Source organism: Euleptes europaea, chromosome 7, assembly GCF_029931775.1.
Source record: "Euleptes europaea isolate rEulEur1 chromosome 7, rEulEur1.hap1, whole genome shotgun sequence".
NCBI lineage: Eukaryota > Metazoa > Chordata > Lepidosauria > Squamata > Sphaerodactylidae > Euleptes > Euleptes europaea.
The window spans coordinates 99,726,811-99,748,981 of NC_079318.1; the positions used below are offsets into that span (position 1 = coordinate 99,726,811).

Below are 22,171 nucleotides of genomic sequence, written 5' to 3' on the forward strand. Positions count from 1 at the left end.
TCAATCTATCTCATGCTGAGTCTTCCTCTTTTCCTTCTGCCTTCCACTTTTCCTAGCATGATTGTCTTGCCCAGTGACTCTTGTCTTCTCATAACGTGACCAAAGTACGACAGCCTCCGTTTAGTCATTTTAGCTTCTAAAGAGAGTTCAGGAGTGACTGTTAGCCGTTATTAAGGTCACAAGGAAAGGCCCATCAAAGATGCTTGTCTGGTGAGCACACAAGAGAGGGCCTTTTTGATGGCTCCCCCATGCCAGGGAAGTGCGCCTGCCCCCCCCCCCCTCAATTTCCATCTTTAGGAGGCAGTTGAAGACAAGTGGTGGTCTCTCCGTCTGTGGAAGTTTTTAAGCAGAGTTTATATGGCTATCTGTCAGCAATGCTTATTCTGTGAACTTGGGCAGATCATGAGAGGGAGGGCAGGAAGGGTTGCACCAGTGTTTGGCTCTCGTCGCCCTTTCTTGCATGCCCAGGGTAGTGCTGATTGCCACTTTGGGGTCAGGAAGGAATATTCCTCCAGACAGATTGGCCAGGGATCATGGAGGGTGTTTTCCCCACCTTCTGGGCATGGAGTAGGGGTTGCTGGGAAGGTAGTTGTGAATTCCCTGCATTGTGCAGGGGGTTGGACTAGATGACCCTTATGGTCCCTTCCAACTCTATGATTATAATTTTGGCCTCTGTTTGACTGATTCAGTGTTTTATTTATTGGCGGTTCTAATTGGAGATTTTAAACGGTGGCCTTTTAAAAAAAAATAATTGTTTTATTTATATTGCAATTTGCCTTCAGTTGCACCAGGTAGAAAGGCAGCTATAAAGTATTTTAATTTAATAATGGTGGAGCGGAGCCTCTGTGTTCCAGAGGCAGCCTGTACCTCTGCACCCAGCTGCTAGCGTGTACCCAAGAGCCTCTGCCGGACTCGCTCAGTTTTGGAATTTAGTCTTCTGTCTCTTAGAATAGAATCATAGAGAAGGGACCACCAGTGTCATCTAGTCCAACCCCCTGTACAATGCAGGACATTCACAACTGCCTCCCCCCCTCACCCCCAGTGATCCCTACTCCATGCCCAGAAGATGGCCGAGATGCCCTCCCTCTCATGAACTGCTTAAGGTCATAGAATCAGCATTGCTGACAGATGGCCATCCAGCCTCTGCTTTAAAACCTCCAGGGAAGGAGCGCTTACCACCTTCCCAAGAAAAGCCCCTCGGTGTTTGGATCACAAGACTTGGTTTTTTAAAACCAAACCCCCTTGGGACCGGCAAGGCCACAAGGACCGTCCTAATAAATCCCTCTCCCCTTCAGCAGCCCACCATTTGCATCCGCTCCGCGGCGAGGGCCGAAAAGGGGAGTCCGCCCTTCACACGGGAAGTCATTACAGCTGACGCAGCAGCCGGGGAGGGCGAGCCCTCGCAGAACAGGTTTCTGCACGAGGCGAGGCTGTTATGCCCAGGGAAACAGGCAGGAAATGATGGGGGAGAGCTGGGCAGGCGGCAGGCAGCAGCTTGCATGTGCCAGGCGTTTTTGATGATGGGGCTTGTTTGCGAGACGTTGCTGTGGCGCCGGGACAGTGAACCGCGCACTCGAGGCTCAGGTTAATTTACTTCAAAGCTGTTGGGTGTTGGTGTGTTTTTTTGGCGCATTATGGATAATTGCCTTAGAAAATGTACCAAAGGGAAATTGCTTGCATTGGGGGAGGGAATGCAGGGCTGATTTTTTTTTTTTAAAGCACCTCACCCGTTTTAATATTATATTTTAGAATAAATGCGCTACTAAAATTAGGAACAGATAAGCTCGTCTTCCTGGCAGGGCCTGTCCTGGGTGACCTTGGGGCCAGTCGCTTACTCTCAGCCTAACCTACCTCGCAAGGTTGCTGTGAGGATAAAATGGAGAGGAGAAGGATGTACGCCAATTTGGTTCCCTGTTGAGGGGCAAAGGTGGGATATAAACAAAGTAAAATAAAAATAAATAGAAGAAGAGTTGGTTTTTTATACCTTGCTTTTCTCTACCTTTTAAGGAGAATCAAACCGGCTTACAATCCCCTTCCCCTCGCCACAACAGACACCCTGTGAAGTAAGTGGGGCTGAGAGAGTTCAGAGAGAACTGTGACTAGCCCACGGTCACCCAGCAGGCTTCAGGAGGAGGGAGGAGTGGGGAAACCAACCCTGTTCTCCAGATTAGAGTCTGCCACTCTTAACCACTACGTCGAGCTGGCTGCAGTGACCAGAGCCAAACGTTGTATGAGATCTGGGTTGCTGGCATGGTCAGCAGGTCATCCAGTGGGAGAAAGCTTGATGTGTAAATTTCTCTCCATGACTTCATCTAGCTGGTCACTGGATATATGACCTTTTTTAAAAGTTTCTGGGCATGTGGTGCAGTGGTTAGAGAATTGGACTAAAGTCTGGGAGTCCCAGGTTCAAATCCCCACTTCGCCATGAAAGCTAGCTGGGTGACCTTAGTCCTGTTGTTACTGTCTGTCTAACCTACCTCACAGGGTGGTTGTTAGGCCTCAAATGGAGGGGAGAATGACAGGCCCCATTCAGGAGGAAAGTGGGATTTAAATAAGCTTAAATAAATGCGGCTGCTAAAAGCAGCAGCTGGATCCTCACTTAGTGCCTTTTAATGTAATTACGTTGGCCGCTTAGAGCAGACAAGTTGGACTTCCTGCTGGAGCCTGGAAGGTCCTTCTGAAAAGAAGCTGACCTTGCAGGGATCACGTTGCTTGGCAAGGTGGACTGACTGATGGTGGAGGGGGACACAAACAGTGATATGTGGCGGAGGGGGGGATATTTTCCTTCACATGCCCTTCCACTGCTTCCCCTACCCCAAATCACGCCTTTTTAAATCTTCCACTTGAAACTATCCTTTTCCCACCTTCTCAAATCTTCACTTTCAGGTTCATGAAGAAGCTGGAACATTCCTGGAAGGCGCTCGTCCACGATGGGGTGAGCAACCGAAACTCCCTGACTCTTTGTTTCCTCTTCTTAAAAAGTGCAGGAATCTTCCTGAAGGAGATCCGCCACCTGTGCCTCTGACAGGGCACCCCCCCATTACCTTCCGCGCGGCTTCTTCACTCCACTTCTTCACTTCCACACGGAGAGCCAGCATGATGTAGTGGTTAAGAGCTGTGGTTTGGAGCGGTGGACTCTGATCTGGAGAACCAGGTTTGATTCCCCACTCCTCCCACATGAACGGTGGACTCTAATCTGGCGAACCGGGTTGGTTTTCCAGCTCCTACACATGAAGCCAACTGGGTGACCTTGGGCCAGTCACACTCTCTCAGCCCCACCTACCTCACAGGGTGTCTGTGGCTCAGTGATAGAGCATCTGCTTGGCATGCAGAAGGTCCCAGGTTCAATCCCCGGCATCTCCAGTTAAAGGGACTAGACAAGTAGGTGATGTGAAAGGCCTCTGCCTGAGACCCTGGAGAGCCACTGCCAGTCTAAGTAGACAATAATGACTTGATAGACCAAGGGTCTGGTTCAGTATAAGGCAGCTTCATGTGTTCATGTGTTATGGGGAGGGGAAGGGAAGGTGATTGTAAGCTGGTTTGATTCTGCCTTAAGTGGTAGAGAAAGTTGGCATATAAAAACCAACTCTTCTCCTCCTCCTCTTCCTCAGGATACGGTGTCAGTTCACAGGCCCAGCTTCTACGCAGAACGGTTCCAGCGGTTCATGTGTAACATGGTGTTCAAGAAAATCCCCTGTAAGTTATCTCTTTGAGCGGGCTGTATGAGTTTAGCCTTTTGTGCCTGTGCAGGTAGTGTAGTAACAGGTGCTCCTAGATGACCCCCACCCCATCCAGGCCTCATCCTGCCTTCTATGGGCCCAGGTGGAAGCCTCTTTCCTAAAGCAAACACTGCTATCTTTGGACTGGCAGTATGTCAGCAGGCCCCTGGGCAGTTGCCTTTTCAACTCCTTTGTCTCCTGGGTGTTTTTCACAGGGGGTGCTGGGAAATGGCCGGTAGTTCCGCGGGGGTAGAGAATGTAGAAAGTCCTGGGTTCCATCCAGTTCGAGAGAGCCAGCGTGGTGTAGTGGTTAAGAGTGGTGGGTTCTGGAGAACCGGGTTTGATTCCCCACTCCTCCACATGAGCGGCAGAGGCTAATCTGGTGAACCGGGCTGGTTTCCCCACTCCTCCACATGAAGCCTACTGGGTGACCTTGGGCTAGTCACAGCTCTCTTAGAGCTCTCCCAGCCCCACCTACCTCACAGGATGTCTGTTTTGTAGAGGGGAAGGGAAGGTGACTGTAAGCCAGTTTGATTCTTCCTTAAGTGGCAGAGAAATTTGGCATATAAAAACCAACTCTTCTTCGAGGCTCATAGGCCCAGAGAGCACCCCCAAAAGCTCCTGCCAGTTATGTTTGACCATACGTTGGACTGAATTGATCATTAAGTCAGGGGGTCCGAGCCCAACAGGACTCGGCTCCAACCTGGGTGTCTTGCGAAGGTGCCTCCCAAAACCCAGAGTCATGAGCTGTCGGAATGAGTCGAACCGGGGCCCAGTATACCAGCTCTGTTTGCAGCTGAACAAATCTCGGCTACAAAGACTTGTGACACAGTCTACCTGCCTACTTGCTAACAGCACTGCCGGATGGGTCCTATCAAGTATCCCAGTCCCAGCATACTGAAGCCCTAACAAGTGGCGCTTTGGAAGGGGGGGGCTCCCTTTGGCCCCCGCTCCTCTCCTACCAGAGGCCTTGTATTGTTTGGCTTTGCTGCACTCGGTGGCTGCAGTCACCGTCGATCCCTGGTTCCTCCATTCTCTCCCGTTTTTCCACACCATCCACGCATCACCCTGCAGCACATGCATGTGCAAGAATGACAAGAAGCTGGGGAAGGTGACAGGCTGGGTGTGGGTGAGAGGAGCCTGACATTCTCTCCCCCCCCCCCCAGCATCTCGGTGGGTTCTGCTGTTTTTTGGGTGCTGCTGCTGCTACTGCTGTCTGAAGTCCTTGTGTCTTGTTTCTGGACAAATGAAGGCAACGTCTGGTGGACGTGCACATGTGCTTTTTCTCTTTGCAGTAAAACCGTCCCCCTCGAAAAAGAGCCGGTCGGGCATTGCAGCTCCTCGACGGTCAGGCCAGAGCGGAGCGCCTTCCCAGACGCAAGGAATGTACGAAACAAAAGTGCAGGTCACGACGGAGGCCGAGGTGGAGCCAGGTTGGTTGTTGCCCACAGAGAAGCGAGGGTGTAGAGAGAGGGCCCTGCCTTCCTCTCCAGGGCAAAGAGCAAGGCAGGGAACCACCCAGGAAGCATTTTTTGCTACGTTTATTGATTTGTTTTTAGATTTGATTTATACCCCACCCTCAATTCCTGGCCAAAACCGGGCTCAGGGCGGCTAACAACACATAAAACCATACAAATGCATTTGAATACAATAAAAATTATCTCAATAAAATCACATGCAAATTCAAAAAGATTAAAACCAGTAATTTAACAATGGCTCTAAATCTTACGATTGCCATAGCCCTCCAGCAGCCAGGGCCCCAGTTCCATCGATGGGGCAACCACAGTATTAAAGAACCACAGTATAAAAGGGTGGGGGAGGCCAGCTCAGATGGAACGCCGTAGCCGTCCTCAACCATAGACCCGGTGGAACAACTCTGTCTAGCAGGCCTGACCGAACCAGGTTTGATTCCCCACTCCTCCACATGAAGCCAGCTGGGTGACCTTAGGCTAGTCACAGCTCTCTTAGAGCTCTCTCAGCCCCACCTACCTCTCAGGGTGTCTGTTGTGGGGAGGGGAAGGGAAGGTGATTGTAAGCTGGTTTCATTCTTCCTTAAGTGGTAGAGAAAGTCGGCATATAAAAACCAGCTCTTCTTCCTCTTCCAGGTTCCCAGCTGGGCCGCCCAGACCTTCTCCCTCAGACTCCTCCCGTGGACGAAACAAACAGCGACTCTGCCGCCACCACGCTGTCCACCTCTTCTTTGGGGAGCAGGGGCTACAACTCCCCAGCCAACAGGTGAGCCTCCGCTGGGGCTTCTGACGCACGTGAGGGCCGGGTTGCCTGCTGTTGGCTGGGGCCTCTCGGGAGCTTTTTCTGTGTTTTCCGTGAGTTTTGCGTTCCTGACTTGCGCCAGCTTCTGAAAGCCCGGCTGTCCAAAGGCCTGCCGTGTGTTAAGGGTGGCAGGGGTTTAAAGCCGCTGTCGGCTTTTCTGATGGAATTAGAGGAATGTGCCGAAGAAGAGATGTGGAGGCATGGCTGTATATGTGTGCATGTGTTTCTTTCATAATCCTTGTTGGGTAGCTGTGTTATTCTGCCTGTAGTTGTAGAAAAGAGCAAGAGTCCAGTAGCACCTTAAAGACTAGCAAAATTTTGTTAGTCTTTAAGGTGCTACTGGATGCTTGCTCTTTTCATAATCCTGCCGCCCGAATGCCAAAGACGGCGTCTGAAGAATCCTGGCTTTTAATTTTTAGTTAAAGCAAGGGTCTGGTCCTGCTAGCTGCAGATGAGCTTAGAAGTTTAAGGGACGGGATTTGCAGGAGCTGAGAGATGAAACGTGTCTGCCCTGAATGACTTCATCCCTTTCGGCTTCTAGAATCGGGGTCGGTGGTGCAAGGGGAGCACATTTGTGCAGTTTGCCACCTGCTTTGGTTTTCCCATGCCGCAGAATCAGGACTTCTGTCCTGGCGCAGATTGTCTGCAACCTGGCCTATCGGTGGTTCCTACCACCCTGGTCAGCAGCTCGTTTTCACAGGTTTAGAAAAAGCAGCTTTAGAAAAAGGAGAGAGGTGTCACAGGACAGCAAGAACATCCACAGAACTTGAAAGGGTGTGCCGAGGATGATGCTTATCCCACCACAGATGCTGCTGCTTTCTTTCTTCTAGTCCAACCATTAGGGGAGGGGCTGTGGCTCAGTGGTAGAGCATCTGCTTGGCATTCAGAAGGTCCGAGGTTTGATCCCCAGCATCTCCAGTTAAAGGGACCAGGTGATGTGAAAGACCTCTGCCTGAGACCCTGGAGAGCCGCGATAAAAGGAAGTATGATTCAGTTATAAGGCAGCTTCATGTGTTCATGTATCCTAAGCTTTTGACAGTCGAAGCTCTGAGAGACCTTTGGCTCTTGAAAGCTCATACCCCCAAAATCTTGTTGGTCTCTAAGGTGCTGCTGGATTTGAATCTAGCTCTACCTCTGAGTGCTAATTTCTAATTTCCAAACGAGCCATTTCTAGGGTTTGTCGAAGGCCGTGACTGCCAGAATCTGGCGAGCACTATGGTTGAACGCTAGCGCCATGGAATTGCCGAAGGACCCATCTGAGTTTTGCTCTTCCCTGTCTCTTCCACATCCTCACCCCACGTAGGGAGATTAGAACCAGTACTGCAGACTTCCTCTCCGGCCCTCCAAGTCTCCACGTTGGGGCATTCACATGGCAGAGAAGGGCAAGGAAAAAGAGCTTGGCTCCCACACCTGTTCCTTGTCCCACTTCCTGTAGAAGCTGGGTACCCAGAGTTGGGTGGAATAAATGAAATAAATCAATAGTGAAAATATAGTTTATTTAAGGCCAGAGGGACAGCTTGTGGGGCCGAGCCTGGACACATTTTATGCCGTTGGTGTGTGTGGGGGGGGCTGATTCAGGGACAGGATGTTTGGGCAAAGTGGGGAGGGGGGGGGAGAGGCGAGTTCTTTTATCTGCTTTTGCTAGGAGGTATCCTTAATCACCTGATCGTGTCTTACAGTTGCAGCTGGCTGTTAAATTTGGTGGATTGCCGTAGGCCCACCTGAAAGCTGTAGTGTCGCTGGTTTGAATTAAAAGATGAGGCAGAGAAGGCAGAATCTGTGCATGTGTCTCCTTTCAGCCCTGTTAATGCCTTGAAACCGCATGGAGTCTTTTGCAAGAGCCTGTTCTGTGGATTATGCATGGATGGGTTTCTCGGTTGTGTTGGGCCTTGCGGCTGCCGGAGTTCACACAGCATGCTGGCTCCCCCTCCCTTCTTGTGTGGCCCTGGCTCATGACGCAGGGAGCATTCCTTGCCTTTCCAATGCCCCTCGAGGCAAACCTTTTTTTCCCCAAACCAAATTTAATGGCAAGGGTATAATCTGAGCAGTCGCTTGCCGTCCAGGATGCCTAGCTCTAAGAAGGATCCCGCAGATCCATTACGCTAATTGCAGCCCTGCCGTTAGCAGAACGGATCCACAGGGCGGTCCCCAGAAATGAATGCATTTGAATGAATGCACCTCTCGCTGTTTTGTAAATCTTTCCTTCCCCCTCTGCTTTTTATCCCTGCATTTAAAAGAAGAAGAAAAACTAGATTTAGGCTGCTTCAACCAGGGTGGTGTGAGAGCCAGCATGGTGTAGTAGTTAAGAGCGGTGGTTTGGAGCAGTGGAGTCTGATCTGGAGAGCTGGGGTTGATTCCCCACTCCTCCTCCAAATGAGCAGCAGAGGCTAATCGGGTGAACTGGGTTTGTTTCCCCACTCCTACACACAAAGGCAGCTGGGTGACCCTGGGCCAGTCACAGTTCTCTTAGAGCTCTCTCAGCCCCACCTACCTCACAGGATGTCTGTTGTGGGGAGGGGAGGGGAAAGTGATTGTAAGCTGGTTTGAGTCTCCCTTAAGTGGTAGAGAAAGTCGGCTTATAAAAACCAACTCTTCTTCTTCTTTATCCCTACATTTAAAAGAAGAGAAAACCTAGATTTAGGCTGCTTCTACCAAATGCAAAAAACCCAAAATAAAATCTGAAAAGGTGCTTGAGGATGCTTTAAAGCAGGCCTGCCGCAGCCATTTGCTTCCCCGTTTCTGGTAGATGTGTTCGGAAAGGGTCTTGCTCCCCCCCATCACAAAAAGAGGACAAGGGCCGGCTGGAAGGGAAAGGTGATGCTCCCCCACCCCCAGGTGGGCCGCCGTGCTTCCTCCTGAAAGCCGCTGCCTGGGTCCCCCAAATGGTTACAAAAATGTCTGTCTGGAATCAGGAATCCAGCCGGCCATTGGAATCTCACGTGCGTGGCTGCTGTTTGCAGAAGCAATTTTTGCACCAAAGAGCCAAGCTTGCCAAAGCAGGGATGGCAGCAGAACGAAACCCGAGCCCTGAATGCAAACTTGTGTTCCTCTTTGCTCCATTTTGGCTGTTCCAGAGTCAGAGAAGTAAACCCCGCAATTCCCTGTCCAGAAGAGGCAGATGAGGGGCTTTCGTGGCCTACTGGTTCAGATCCGGGAGACGTTCTTGCCTCCTTCTTGTGAAACCTGCTCCCCAGCAAGGTCTTTTTCTCCTCCTCCTCCTTTTTTCTTTTCTTGTTCTTAAACCCCTTCTGTGCTTAGGTCAGTAGGCGTCGAAGTGCACAAACCGGGTGCCTCGAAGGATGCGACTCCTCCAGTCGTTCCGGAGAGCTCCACTAGGTGAGGGGGCCTGGGGGCTTTTCAGACGGCGACCGCGTTTAGCATCTCTTTTGTGGGTTTTTGAACTCAAGAAGGGGCCTTTATGATATATTCTCGATAAATCTTCTGAGAACGAATTCATTGTATCACTGGAATACCCCTGGTTGCGTTGGGCTGCGTGCGTGTGTGTGTGTGGAGAGAAGACTTGCGTGTTGCGAGGGTTCTTTGGGGGGCCGTGCAGAGCTTCTTTGGGGGACTGTGTTATGGTTGCCTGCAGGACCCCTGGCAGCTGAAGGCGAGGCTGCCCGCTATTGAGGGCGGAGAGGTGGGCTTTGTTCCCCCCATGACAGGATTCCCAGCTTCCCCCACATCTCTCCACTGCATTCGCGTGTGTGACGTTGAAGCCTCAGGCACAGAACGGCTCAGAATGTCCAGCTGCTCAGGGCACTCAGAGGTTCACAGTCCAACTCCTGTGGGGGATGAGGAAATTCTCATTTTGCCCAGGGGATGGATTGCCTGAAGACTAGGGAAAGGTATCTGGATGCTGGCCAGTGCAGTGTAGTGGTTAAGAGCGGTGGACTTTCCTTTCCTGCCTTTCCCACCAAGTGTTTTTTTAGATAGTGGTCGGGGCCAGGTGGGTCTCTCGCCCGGAATTCCAAAGCTGCTTGCAGGCTTGGAAAGATCTGGAGACCCCTGCTCTCAGGAATGGCTTTCAAGGGTAGCCGGAGAGAACCGAAGCGAGCGCCAGAAGCAGCCACTGAGGGAGTCGCTTTCTGAGGTCTCTTCTTCAGCTGAATCCGCCCTGAGCTCAGCTTGCCCTTGGCTGTAGCACCTTGCCCAGTTTTTGTTTGGGGCAGGCCCATGCCGGAGAGGCCCCTAACCTCTGTCCATCTCTGCGCAGGTCGAAGGGAGAGCCAGGGCAAGAAACCATGTCCATGGTGACCATACTCAGCTTCTACTCCGATAGGTGAGGTGAGACCTAGCTAAGTCAGCCGAGCCCCATAGGAGCTGTTGGTTTGCCCCTGGAAGCGCTGAAGTCCAGGAGCCCCACTGGCTTTTGCTCTGCTTTGCCCTCTTGCCCTCTGGGTCTGTGATCCCACAACGGCCACGGGGCTCCCCCCTTTTGCACTCGTTTGGGGGCACCACTGCAAAGCTCCGCCTTCCCTCTTTCTAGGAGAAGCTGTCACACATTTGCAGCCTCGAACTGCCGTAATTTCTCTGGAGTTGTGCATTTCAGCTTCAAACCGGAGCGCATGGCAGGAATCTTTCCGGGCATGCGCTGGGGCTTTAAACCCTGGCTTCTCTTTCTGCCACGTGACCCTAGCTAGAGACCAGCCGTGCCAGTCTTTCCATCAGTGAGTCTGTCTCTCAATCTCCACTTAGATCAGAGGGAGAAGAAAGCCACAGTTCAGACAACTTATCCGAGGAGGTAGCTAGTTCAGCATGTTTTCAAGTAGGTGCGACCAAAACTGGGCGGAGGAGGAGGCTGGGGGTTGCGCTGGGTCCCTGCCACGAGTAGCCCAACAGATGTCTGTTTCCTGTGAGTGGCTGGGGTGGGGGTGGGGGTGGGGTTGGAAATGCAGGAACTCAAGAGGGTGGCTGCCAGGTGGAGTTCAGCACAGATTTGCTGGAGTGGGTAAGCTTTGGTTGGGACACTTCAGGGTCTCACGAGATAGACCAAAAACTCACGTGTTAGTTGGGAGATGGGGCCAGGCCCCTTCCCTACCATGCCTGGGGGAAACTTGTTTGGAATGGAGGGCCAACTACTTGAACCCCCACCAGCCATCTCAGACGGTCTGGACCAGGAACAAGCTTGCCAGTTCACTGAGAACCATGCCGGGGAGCAGCTGTCCAAAGCTCTGGAGCCAGCGTGGTGTAGTGATTAAGAGAGGTGGACTCTAATCTGGAGAACCGGGATTGATTCCCCATTCCTCCACACGAGCGGCGGACTCTAATCTGTAAAACCAGGTTTGATTCCCCACTCCTCCACATGAGCAGCGGACTCTGATCTGGTGGACCGGGTTCGATTTCCCCACTCCTCCACATTAAGCCAGCTGGGTGACCTTGGGCTAGTCACAGCTCTCTTAGAGCTCTCTCAGCCCCACCGACCTCACAGGGTGTCTGTTGTGGGGAGGGGAAGGGAAGGTAATTGTAAGCTGGTTTGATTCTTCCTTAAGTGGTAGAGAAAGTCAGCATATAAAAACCAACTCTTCTTCTTCTACCTAACAGCCTTTGTGCCTGAGGCCACTTGGCCTGACCTTCCCCGACATCCACGGAGCAGCTGGTGGTCAGGATGGGGTGGGGGGTTCAGGCTTTGCGCCCGAGGGTGTGGCCCGGCTCGCTTTCCCGTTGCTGCATTCTTGCAGAGAGGGAACCGTGCAGCCGCTGAAGTCCAGAACTGCTCATTGCAGCAGAGTGTGTGTGTGGAGGGAGGGGACTTGGCTTGGCAACATGGTGGCCCTCTGTAAGCCGCTGCGGGGTTAGTTTGGGGTACGCACAGTGCTGTATGGGCAGCCACTCACCTTTACCTCCCCTCCTCCTCTCCCCCCCCCCCCCACAGTGCTTCCCCCGGACCCTCCGTGTCAGACCAGCCGTCAGGGCTGACGGAGCCGTTTGAGGATTTGCCCGAGACAGAGATCAGCTTTGTAAGTCCTCGTGAGGGTCTTGGGGAGGGGGTGGGGAGGGAGGCCTGAGATTTTGCCCGTGGCACTGAAGGCCCGGGCTCCGAGGCAGGAAGTGAAGCCAGACTGGTAGTCTGGGCCGAGGAGAGAGGCCTTTGGCATTCCGGTCCACTGAAACCTCATGGTTGGATTGCTGCGATGGGCTCTAAGTGGGGCTGCCCTTAAGAACATAAGAAAGGCCCTGCTGGATCAGATCGAGGCCCGTGAAGTCCAGCAGTCTGTTCACACAGTGGCCAACCAGGTGCCTCTGGGAAGCCCAGAAACAAGACAAGCGCAGCAGCACCATCCTGCCTGTGTTCCACAGCACCTCATATAATAGGCTTGCTCCTCTGATCCTGGAGATAATAGGTATGCATCATGACTGGTATCCATTTTGACTAGTAGCCATGGATACCCCTCTCCTCCATGAACATGCCCACTCCCCTCTTAAAGCCTTCCAAGTTGGCAGCCATCACCACATCCTGGGGCAGGGAGTTCCATAATTTGACAATGCTTTGCGTGAAGAAAAACAACCCGGAAACTACAACTAGTCCAGAATGCAGCAGCCTGACTGTTGTCAGGGCCCAACCGCCAGGAACATGCGCTGCCCGTTTTAAAACAGCTGCACTGGCTGCCAGTCTGTTTCCAGGTTCAATACAAGGTGCTGATTATGACCTTTCAGCCCCCCATGGCCCACGATCCACATCTTTGAAGGACCGCCTCCTTCCATATGTCCCTGTGCCCCAACCACGGTTGCCAGCCAGCCATCTGCTGGCTCTCCCACCACTTAGAGTGGTCCGTTGGGCATCGACCCGAGCCCAGGGCCTTTTCCATCGTGGCTCCAGCTCTGTGGAATGCGTTCCCTGAAGAGGTGAAAGCCCCCCTTCGGAGATCTTCAGGAAGCGCTTCACGGCCTGCCTGTTTGCCAGGACTTTGGAGGGGGTTTGAATTGGCTGGCATCTTTTAAGCGGAGAAGTGGGGTACAGATTTGGGTTGGCTATTTTATTTTCAGTTTTAACAGAAGATGTTTTTAACTATTATAGTAAGCCACTGTGAACCACAAGGGAAAGTGGGATATAAATGTTTTAATCTGCAGGACCGCCTCTCCTGGTATGCCCCCCAGAGTGCTGTGCTCGATGAATAACGATTTATTGGTGGTCCCTGGCCTGAGGAGTGTGTGGCTGTCCGCGATGAGGGCCAGGGCTTTTTCAGCCCTGGCCCCGGCCTGGTGGAACAACCTCCCCAATAACATCAGGGGCCTGCCGGACCTAAATGAGCAGGGCCTGTAAAACGGAGCTGTTTCGCTAGGCTTACGAATGAGAGCAGCCGCACATTTTTTCCAATACCATCCCATGAACATATGACACTGCCTTATACTGAATCAGACCCTTGGTCCATCAAAGTCAGTCTTGTCATCTCAGACCGGCAGCGGCTCTCCAGGGTCTCAGGCAGAGGTCTTTCACATCACCTACCTGCCTAGTCCCTTTAACTAGAGATGCTGGGAATTGAACCTGGGACCTTCTGCATGCCAAGCAGATGCTCTGCCACTGAGCCACAGCCCCTACCCTACTCCAGATTGGGAAATTTCTGGAGATTGGGTGCCTGACTAGGGTTGTCAACCTCCAGGTACTAGCTGGAGATCTCCTGCTATTGGCACTGATCTCCAGCCAATAGAGATCAGTTCCTCTAGAGAAAATGGCTGCTTTGGCCATTTGACTCTATGGCATTGAAGTCCCTCCTCTGCCCAAACCCTGCCCTCCTCAGGCTTTGTTAAAGGCTCCTTTAACTGGAGATGCTGGGGATTGAACCTGGGACCATCTCCATGCCAAGCAGATGCTCCACCACTGAGCCACGGCCCCTCCCCCATCGTTGCTGGCCTCCCCATCCTCTCCCCCCCCCCAACGTAGGTTGGGGGTTACTGCCTGGCCTGGTTTTTCCAGTGGCTCTGTTTTTCAAATTTTACTGCTGCCATCTTGTTTTATTTGTTACTAGGAAGTGTACTTTTAAGTACGTTTTAATCTATGTTTTTATATTAAATGTTGTGACCCGCTCTGAGCCCGGCTTGACGGGAATGAGGGCGGGATATGAATGTGAGGAAATGAATTAATAAACAAAGAAACAATAAAAGAATGTAAACATACAACGGCGATGATGATAAAGGAAAGCTGTGTGGTTTGGAGCGGTGGAGTCTGATCTGGAGAACCAGGTTTGATTCCCCACTCCTCCTCCACATGAGCAGCGGAGGCTAATCTGGTGAACCAGGTGGGTTTCCCCTACACACGAAGCCTGCTGGGTTACCTTGGGCTAGTCACTGCTCTCTCAGTCCCACCTACCTCACAGGGTGGATCTGTTGTGGTGAGGGGAAGGGAAGGTGATTGTAAGCCGGTTTGATTCTCCCTTAAGTGGTAGAGAAAGTTGGCATATAAAAACCGACTCTTCTTTCTTCTTCTGTGATGGGCTGCCATGGAGAGGGCTCCGTCTCTGTTCGCTTATTCTGAAGGTGGAGGCACACAGTACAGAGCCTCTCTGGTCTAAATCCCGGGGGCTTGTCAAGGGCCGCCTCCTCTTTCCCCCGCAGTGCTACGGCGTGGATACTGTCTCTGGTCTGCCAGTTGCCTGATTTGTGCGCTTTTCTCCTTTGCAGTGAAATGCGGGGTTCTTTGATGGAAGCAGAAGATTTCTTCCTGGTCTGTGACGTCTGAGAAACCTGCAGCCCTCCCAGGCAGCTGGTATCAAGAACTTTGTTGACCTCAACCGCCGAATCTTCCGGAAGGTCAAAGGGTGGGGGAACGCACCCGGCAGTGTAGTGTTAGCAACGACGTACCGTTCCGCGGAGCCTGTCGGCTCTCCAAAGGCTACCGATTTCCTCCGGTGTTGGCATAGAGGCTGCCCATCCCCCAGCCCTACGTGGGGCTTTATGGGACATCTCTTGAGAAAGGGCCTTTGCCTGTGGCCCAAACTCCTCTGAGGGCAGAGTAGGTTTCCCAGCCAAGAATTCCCGTCTGTGCTCCAGTTCCTCCAGAAGTGGGAAGTGAGCCCCGCTCGGAACAGGTTCGCAGAAGATCAACGTTGTCGTCATGCTTTTTTAAATTTCAAACCTTCTAAAATGTATTTAAACTTTTATTTCCCTGAATTGCCATATAAGGGGTTTTTTATTTTTAAATGTGTGACTTTTAGGCCAAGAAATCCCCCTCCCCATCCCAAGCTAACACCCCAAAACATGTCCAAGAGAGACATTTTTTCTCCTCTCTTTCTCTGATCGCATATCTGGGGCCTCACTAGAACTAGGGGGCAAACCTTAGCTAAATGCTTGACTTTGTGGTGTGGGCGGCAGACCCCTGCCCAGTAGAGACACATAGTGGTGAGTAAGAGGAGAGGGGGGCGTTTCCTCTCTTCTCTGTTGCTTGCCTTGGTGCTCTTTCTCTACTTGTGGGGCGGGGGTGCGCAGTGAAGGAGAGGAATTTTATAGTCCTTTGGTTTTTAAACCGCACCGTGTCTGTGTCTCTGCACAGAAGCGAGGACACTTGCCGGCTTTTAAGCCTTTCGTATTTTGCAAATGGACCAAACTGATTCCCCTGTTCCTTGGGAGATCCTCCCATTTCTCAGTATTAAGCCTTTTTAGGGTCTCCTCCTTTTTTTAAAAAGACCCCCCCCCCAAAAAAAAAGCAGTGCTTGGATCTTGATTCTGGGGCAATTCTGCCAGGCTGTATAAAAATGGACAAATTTTTCTCTCATTTTTAAGCAGTCTTTATTTCCCCCCCTTTCCATTTCCAGGGTTTTATTTTTTTTAATGTTCTGTGCCAGAGGAGGGAAAAAAACTGAAAACTGTCAGAGATGCATGGCTGTATTTTCCTATCCAAAGCTGCACCAACCTTCCCCTTCAGCCGGTCGGGGTGTGCATTGTGCCGGTTTTTATTTTTTTAAATTTAGCTCTCATTTTCTTGAGAAAAAATGAATAGATCAAGAGAAAAAATGAACAGATCACGTGAAATGTTATAGCCCCTACCCCAAAAAGAATCTATATTTCTCTCTACATGTACCTTTTATAATAAATGGAGGGCAGGGGGATCCTTTTGCTTCCCCCAAAACAGAGTTTTGTATTTTTCTGTCAGACCGATGCAATAAGATATGTAGCGATTATAGCAAGACAGGTTCCTTCTTATATTAAATTATGTTGACAACTGTAGTATAACCCCAGTATGAGCTCATCTTCAAAGCCCCAAACGCCTTTTAAAAATCCAGTGCAGAGATTGTTACTGCCTGCCTTGCAACCCGTTCAGGAATAGGGGGGGGGGGCGCTTGACAGGCTTCTGTGGACCCTCCGTTCATTTTTCAAGGTCAACTGTGGGGGGTGGCCTGCACTGAGAATAATGCTAACTAGGGTTTCAGAGATAGCCAGGAAGCAAATGGACTACAATCAGCAGGGATCTAAAAACGGATGTAATGCCAGGGGCCGGATTCTGTGGATCCTTCCTCCCAGGGTGGTGCTTCCCCCCCCGCCCAGCAAAAGTCCCCTCCCTGACCCAAAAAGTCTCTTGCGTTTGCAGAAAGCTTGTTGTGTCAGGGATTAGAGCCACCGTTAGGGGAACGGGATGCACAAGATCCGGCCCTATATATTAGCTAATGCTGAAATGCTCGAGCCTCCCCCAATTTTATTCTCCTGTCATCCTAACACTAGCCAGACGTCCATGAAGAACGCCAGCCTAAAAGTGAGTTCCCTGCAACAACAAATTTTTATGCTTTTTTAGAGAATTCTAGCAAGTTTTTAAAACCCGGCTTCTCTCCTCTCTCCCCTTCCCTTCCCTCCCGTTCACAGAGTTCTGTTTAACTGTCTATATTAGACACTCTAGATTTTGGGTTTTTTTCTGAAAATGTTTCGGCAGTGCTTAATTTTATGCTACAAGGAGGAAGAAAGAACAAGATGTTGGGGTGGGTGTTTTTTTCCCTTAACGTTACTATTTATGAAGTTGTATTTAAATACCATCTCCTTCCTTCGAAACTTTAGCTGTTTAAATGGGGCGGGGCGGGAGGGACGTGACTTTGCCGGCTAGCGCTTTGTCATAGACTTTGCTTTGAACAATTTGAAGAGAATGGCAGCTGGGTGGTTTGATCTACATTTTAAAAAACAAAACCCAAGCCTTGAATCAGTTTGGACGTTCAAAACTCCTTGCAAAGAGACAACGGTGGATTCAGAGCTGGACCCCGGCTCCTCTCGGGACTGATCTGTCTCTCCCTTCCTCAGCTCAGTGGAGGGGGGGGGATGCCAGGAGGTGCCCGCTCTCCTGCCCGTGGGCACCGCACCCTCCGCTCCCCCATGTGGCAGGATCCGTGGCTTGCTTTGCAGAGAAGAGAGCTTTCGGCTCTGAGCTTATCCATCCCGACCTGCCGTCTTGTGGATTTCGTCACCCTCGTGACTCTATATTTTGGTTTGGGCATTTTACCGCCTGTTGAAATGGATGTAGGAGGGAGGGGGGATCAAAGGTATGTTTTATCAGCCGTGTCCCTTGTAAGGGATGGGACATAACCTGCAGTATGCTACTCAGCTCAATAAAGTTTGTCCTCGTTTCTTTTTCTTGGAGTCGTTGGGCGTTTGATTGTAGATCGCCGTTGTCTTGATCAGATCAGCTTCGACAGGAGTTGGCTGACAAACTGGTCTATTAACAGACAAGTAGCCATTTTGGTCTCTTAGAACTATGTGCCGAGGGCTACTGGTAATGGAGCGGTTCACCAGCATGGTGCAGTGGTTAAGAGCGGTTGTTTGGAGCGACGGACTCATCTGGAGAACTGGGTTTGATTCCCCACTCCACATGAGTGGCAGATGCTAATCTGGTGAACCAGGTTGGTTTCCCCACTCCTACATATGAGGCCAGCTGGGTGACCTTGGGCTGGTCACAGTTCTCTCAGCCCCACCGACTTCACAAGGTGTCTGTTGTGGGGAGGAGAAGGAAAGGGAATTTTAAGCCGGTTTGATTCTTCCTGAAGTGGGAGAGAAAGTCGGCATATAAAAACCAACTCTTCCTCTTCCCTTTGGAATGCTGATACAACATGGTGGGCACAGCCACAAAATGGTTGCCACACCTGCTTATTCAAAGGTTGAAGAGCCTTACACTGGGTAGCAGTTGATGCCAAAGCAACCTTTAAAAAAATCTGCCCAGCCGATCGGATCTCCGGTGGCCACTTAGAAGCCTTGCTGGGCAAAAGTCCCACTTGGTTCTGCCCGCTTTCTGAAAACACTTGGCCGGTGCCAGGAAAGGTGTTGGTGGGTGCCACGGTTAGGGGCTTAACATGTAAAACAGATTCGAATCCAGTAGCACCTTAGAGACCCACAAGAGTTTCAGGGTATAAGCATTCGAGAGTAAAACCATCTCAAGGAAGAGAGAGAAACGTGCAGGGATAGTGAGTGTTCATGTATCGACAAATATTATGTGCTTGCGTCACATACTCTTTAACTGCGTTCATGAGTACAATTGGTTGGAAGGTGCATGGTGCCTCCACCTGCCCGTTTATTTATTGACTTTGTTTATAGCCTGCCTTTCCCGGAGACTTGAGAGAGATTACAAAATGTTTTTTTTTTTAAAGAATTCACTGCAAGATAAACAACACAACTGAATTAGGATGATGCAATTTGAAAACAACACACACAGAAAACTGGCTAAGGCGCGCCACACCATATTGCAGAAAGGGGATTAGGAAAGTAGACTGTGCAATAAAAGCAGGGTGCAACACACCACAGACAACATTCCTATTCCCTTATAAAAGTTCCCTCCAGGGCTGTTCCATTATATTGCAATTCTAACCCCTTTTTTTAAAAAATGGCTGCCTGAACAGTTTTATTTTGCACATTCTATGGAATGACAGCAGTCAAGGAGGGTGCTGAGTTGTTTTCTGTTGCCCAAGAAGGCTGGGCCAGAACCAACGGGTTGAAATTAAATCAAAAGAGTTCCCGTCTAGACATTAGGAAGAATTTTCTAACAGTCAGAGCGGTTCCTCAGTGGAACAGGCTTCCTCGGGAGGTGGTGAGCTCTCCTTCCCTGGAGGTTTTAAGCAGAGACTAGATGGCCATCACCCTGAGCTGGACGGTCTAAGCTAGCCTAATCTCATCAGATCTCAGAAGCTAAGCAGGGTCAGACCTGGTTAGTATTTGGATGGGAGACCACCAAGGAAGACGGGTTGCTGTGCAGAGGAAGGCACTGGCAAACCACCTCTGTTAGTCTCTTGCCACGAAAACCCCAAAAGGGGTCGCCATAGGTTGGCTGCGACTTGACGGCACTTTACACACATACAGATGGCCATCTGTCAGCAATGCTGGTTCTATGGCCTTCGTTCATGAGAGTGGGGGCACCTTGGCCATCTTCTGGGCATGGAGTAGGGGGGTCATGGGGGTGTGGAGGGGAGGTAGTTTTGTGTAGGGGGTTGGACTAGATGACCCTGGTGGTCCCTTCCAACTATGATTCTATGAAGGGAGCGTTTACTGACCTCAAGCGGGCTGTTCCACCGTGTGAGAGCAAAAACGGGAAGCATGTTTATGGTCACGGGGAATGTACTGCAGGTTTTATTAAAAGCTCGAGCTGAGAAGTTCACCTAGTCTTAAGTCACCTAAAGACAGGTAAGTTCTAATAAGCTCATTATGCATACAGGCTTTATACTTTTAGGGTTAGGGTTAGTAACGCCATCACAGCGTTACTAGGGAAGAACTGGAAAAGGAAAATTATCCCATCCAATTAGACATAAGCATTGACGTATTCATGCCGCTTAGAAATTGCAGCTTCCCTTCTTGCAGTATTCCTTCATGAAGTCTCAGGGAGGGTGAGTCAAAATTATACTCCTTTATCAGCACTCAAGGACAGAGGCCTTGTTTTCTTTGACACTTAGTCCTTTCAGAATAGCAAAGACAGCAGAAAAAACTTGTCAGGGTGCAAAGATTCATTTTCAGCCAGAGGAACCTAGCCAGACAATAAAGATGGCCCCGCTTATGTCAAGTTCAAATTCACTCAGAATAGGCTATTGTGGCTGTTGCCCATTTGCAGAGCTGCACATTCTTCGCTCCACTGAACAAATTTGTCTCAATAGAGCAGAGATCCCTAACATTTTTGAGCCGGTGGGCACCTTTGGAATAGTGACCCAGGGTGGTGGGCGCAGCCACAAAATGGCTGCTGCAAAATGGCTGCCACGGGGGGGCAGAAGCAGCCATAAAATGACCGCCACAGCTTACCTTCAGTCACGCAAGTGAAGACTCGTGTCCTGTGGTGGCAGCTGTTTCCAAAACCATCCTTTTTAAAAATCTGCACAGCCAATCAAATCTCCCAACGGCCAATCAGAAGCAGTGGCGGACTGGCCCGGGTGTCAGCTTGCCCGATGGCAAGTGGGCCCCCTTAAACATTAGACAATATGTTTAAAATGTTAATGACCTTTTAGTCGCTGGAAAATATAACAGACGTTCCAATACTATTGCTGTACGCAATGAAAATTTTAATTGTACCTTTTTTCCACTTAGGAGCCCCGCGGCGCAGAGTGGTAAGCTGCAGTACTGCAGTCCAAGCTCTGCTCACAACCTGAGTTCAATCCCAACAGAAGTCGGTTTCAGGTAGCCGGCTCAAGGTTGACTCAGCCTTCCACCCTTCCGAGGTCGGTGAAATGAGTACCCAGCTCGCTGGGGGTAAAGGGAAGATGACTGGGGAAGGCACTGGCAAACCACCCCGCAAACAAAGTCTGCCTAGGAAACGTTGGGATGTGACGTCAGCCCATGGGTCAGGAATGAGCCGGTGCTTGCACAGGGGACCTTTACCTTTTTCCACTTATGTATTTTTTTAAAATTTTATTTAATTCTTATAAAAATTAAATGATAGCCTTATAGTTGTGGGTGGGCCACCTTTGTCCCCTGGCAACCAGTATTTTTAGACCCAGTCCACCACTGATCAGAAGCCTTGCTGGACAAAAGCCCCACCTCACCCTGCCCACTGTTAAAAAACACTGTTTTTAACACTGTTAAACACTGTTAAAAAACAATGTGCACCATGTTGGGCATGCCTGCAATACAACATCATTGGAGTCAGTTCACACGCAAAGTACTCTAAACCCCAAAGTTCATGAGCTATACTTAACACCACTCTAGGACAATGCTGGGGCAGCAGAAACCTGCCCAAATCCAAACATGGTAGATGCTGTTGTAAGCTTGCTCAGGCGTAGAAAAAGAGTTCAGGGTATAGGCTTGCCTAGGAGTAGAAAAAAGAGTGCAGGAACAGGACCTCCAGATCTATTATTTCACGTTTCGAACAAATGCTTCCTCAGCCTGCATACAATAGACCACAAAGGGTTCAATTGCACAATCTCAAACAAGACGTACATTGATGGTACACATATCATTTGAGATTTTGCAATTGAACCCTGAACTCGTTTTTTCTATGCCTGAGCAAGCTTACAACAGCATCTACCACATTTGGATTTGGGCAGGTTTCTGCTGCCCCAGCATCGTCCTAGCATGGTGTTAAGTATAGCTCATGAACTTTGGGGTTTAGAGTACTTCGCTTGTGAACTGACTCCAATTAACGTGACTGCATTTCTATAATACCTCCTTTACTGCATTTGGAGTGTATGATTTATAATACAGCTAGTTACTGTTGCCATCGTGCTGTTTGCTTTATATACTATTGATGATTTCAGCATAGGCTTTCCATTTTGGTTTATTGTGCAATACAGGATAGCCAGAGAGAGGTGGTCCTGCAGGTGTGGGGTCTGAGGCCATGTAGGGCTTTGGCAGTGATGACCAATACCTTAAGCTGGACCCCGTACGTGATTGGTAACCAATGGAACGACTGCAGAATGGGTGTGGTGTCACGCTTCCTGGCCACCCTTTTTTTGCAAACCAGGATTCAAAGTGGCTTATAAAACCGAAAGGGGGCTTCAAAGCTTGAGCTGGAAACTATAAACTGTAACAAAGTAATTATATTTATTACAAGGCGTACACTGTAAATTTGTTTGTTTTTTTAAAAACACAGGGCCTGAAATGCAGGCTGCTTATAAAAACATGTTACAAAAATCTCATATACATTCAACATAAAAGGACGCTGAAGTTGGTTCCCAGTTCCTAGTTCCTGAACGATATGGAGGACAGTTTAACAGCTCTGCACCCCAAACCCAGCATGAACCCCCTTGGAGGGCCCAGTCCCCTGAATGTGGGAGGTGTATGATATGCGGTGCTCCAAACTT

At 50.2% G+C, this 22,171-nt stretch overlaps 1 protein-coding gene across 1 annotated transcript in view; it reads left to right on the top strand.

Annotated features, from left to right (window-relative positions):
• The window catches only part of PIP5K1A (phosphatidylinositol-4-phosphate 5-kinase type 1 alpha), a 59,996-nt gene extending 45,299 nt beyond the window's left edge, over positions 1–14,697 (top strand). The window contains exons 10-15 of the mRNA XM_056852589.1: positions 2,887–2,935; positions 3,612–3,696; positions 5,015–5,152; positions 5,825–5,954; positions 11,866–11,950; positions 14,610–14,697. Coding sequence (XP_056708567.1) covers positions 2,887–2,935; positions 3,612–3,696; positions 5,015–5,152; positions 5,825–5,954; positions 11,866–11,950; positions 14,610–14,612 — 490 coding nt within the window. The 3' untranslated portion in view covers positions 14,613–14,697. The remainder of the gene's footprint in view (positions 1–2,886; positions 2,936–3,611; positions 3,697–5,014; positions 5,153–5,824; positions 5,955–11,865; positions 11,951–14,609) is intronic.
• The last annotated feature ends 7,474 nt before the right edge of the window (positions 14,698–22,171 follow it).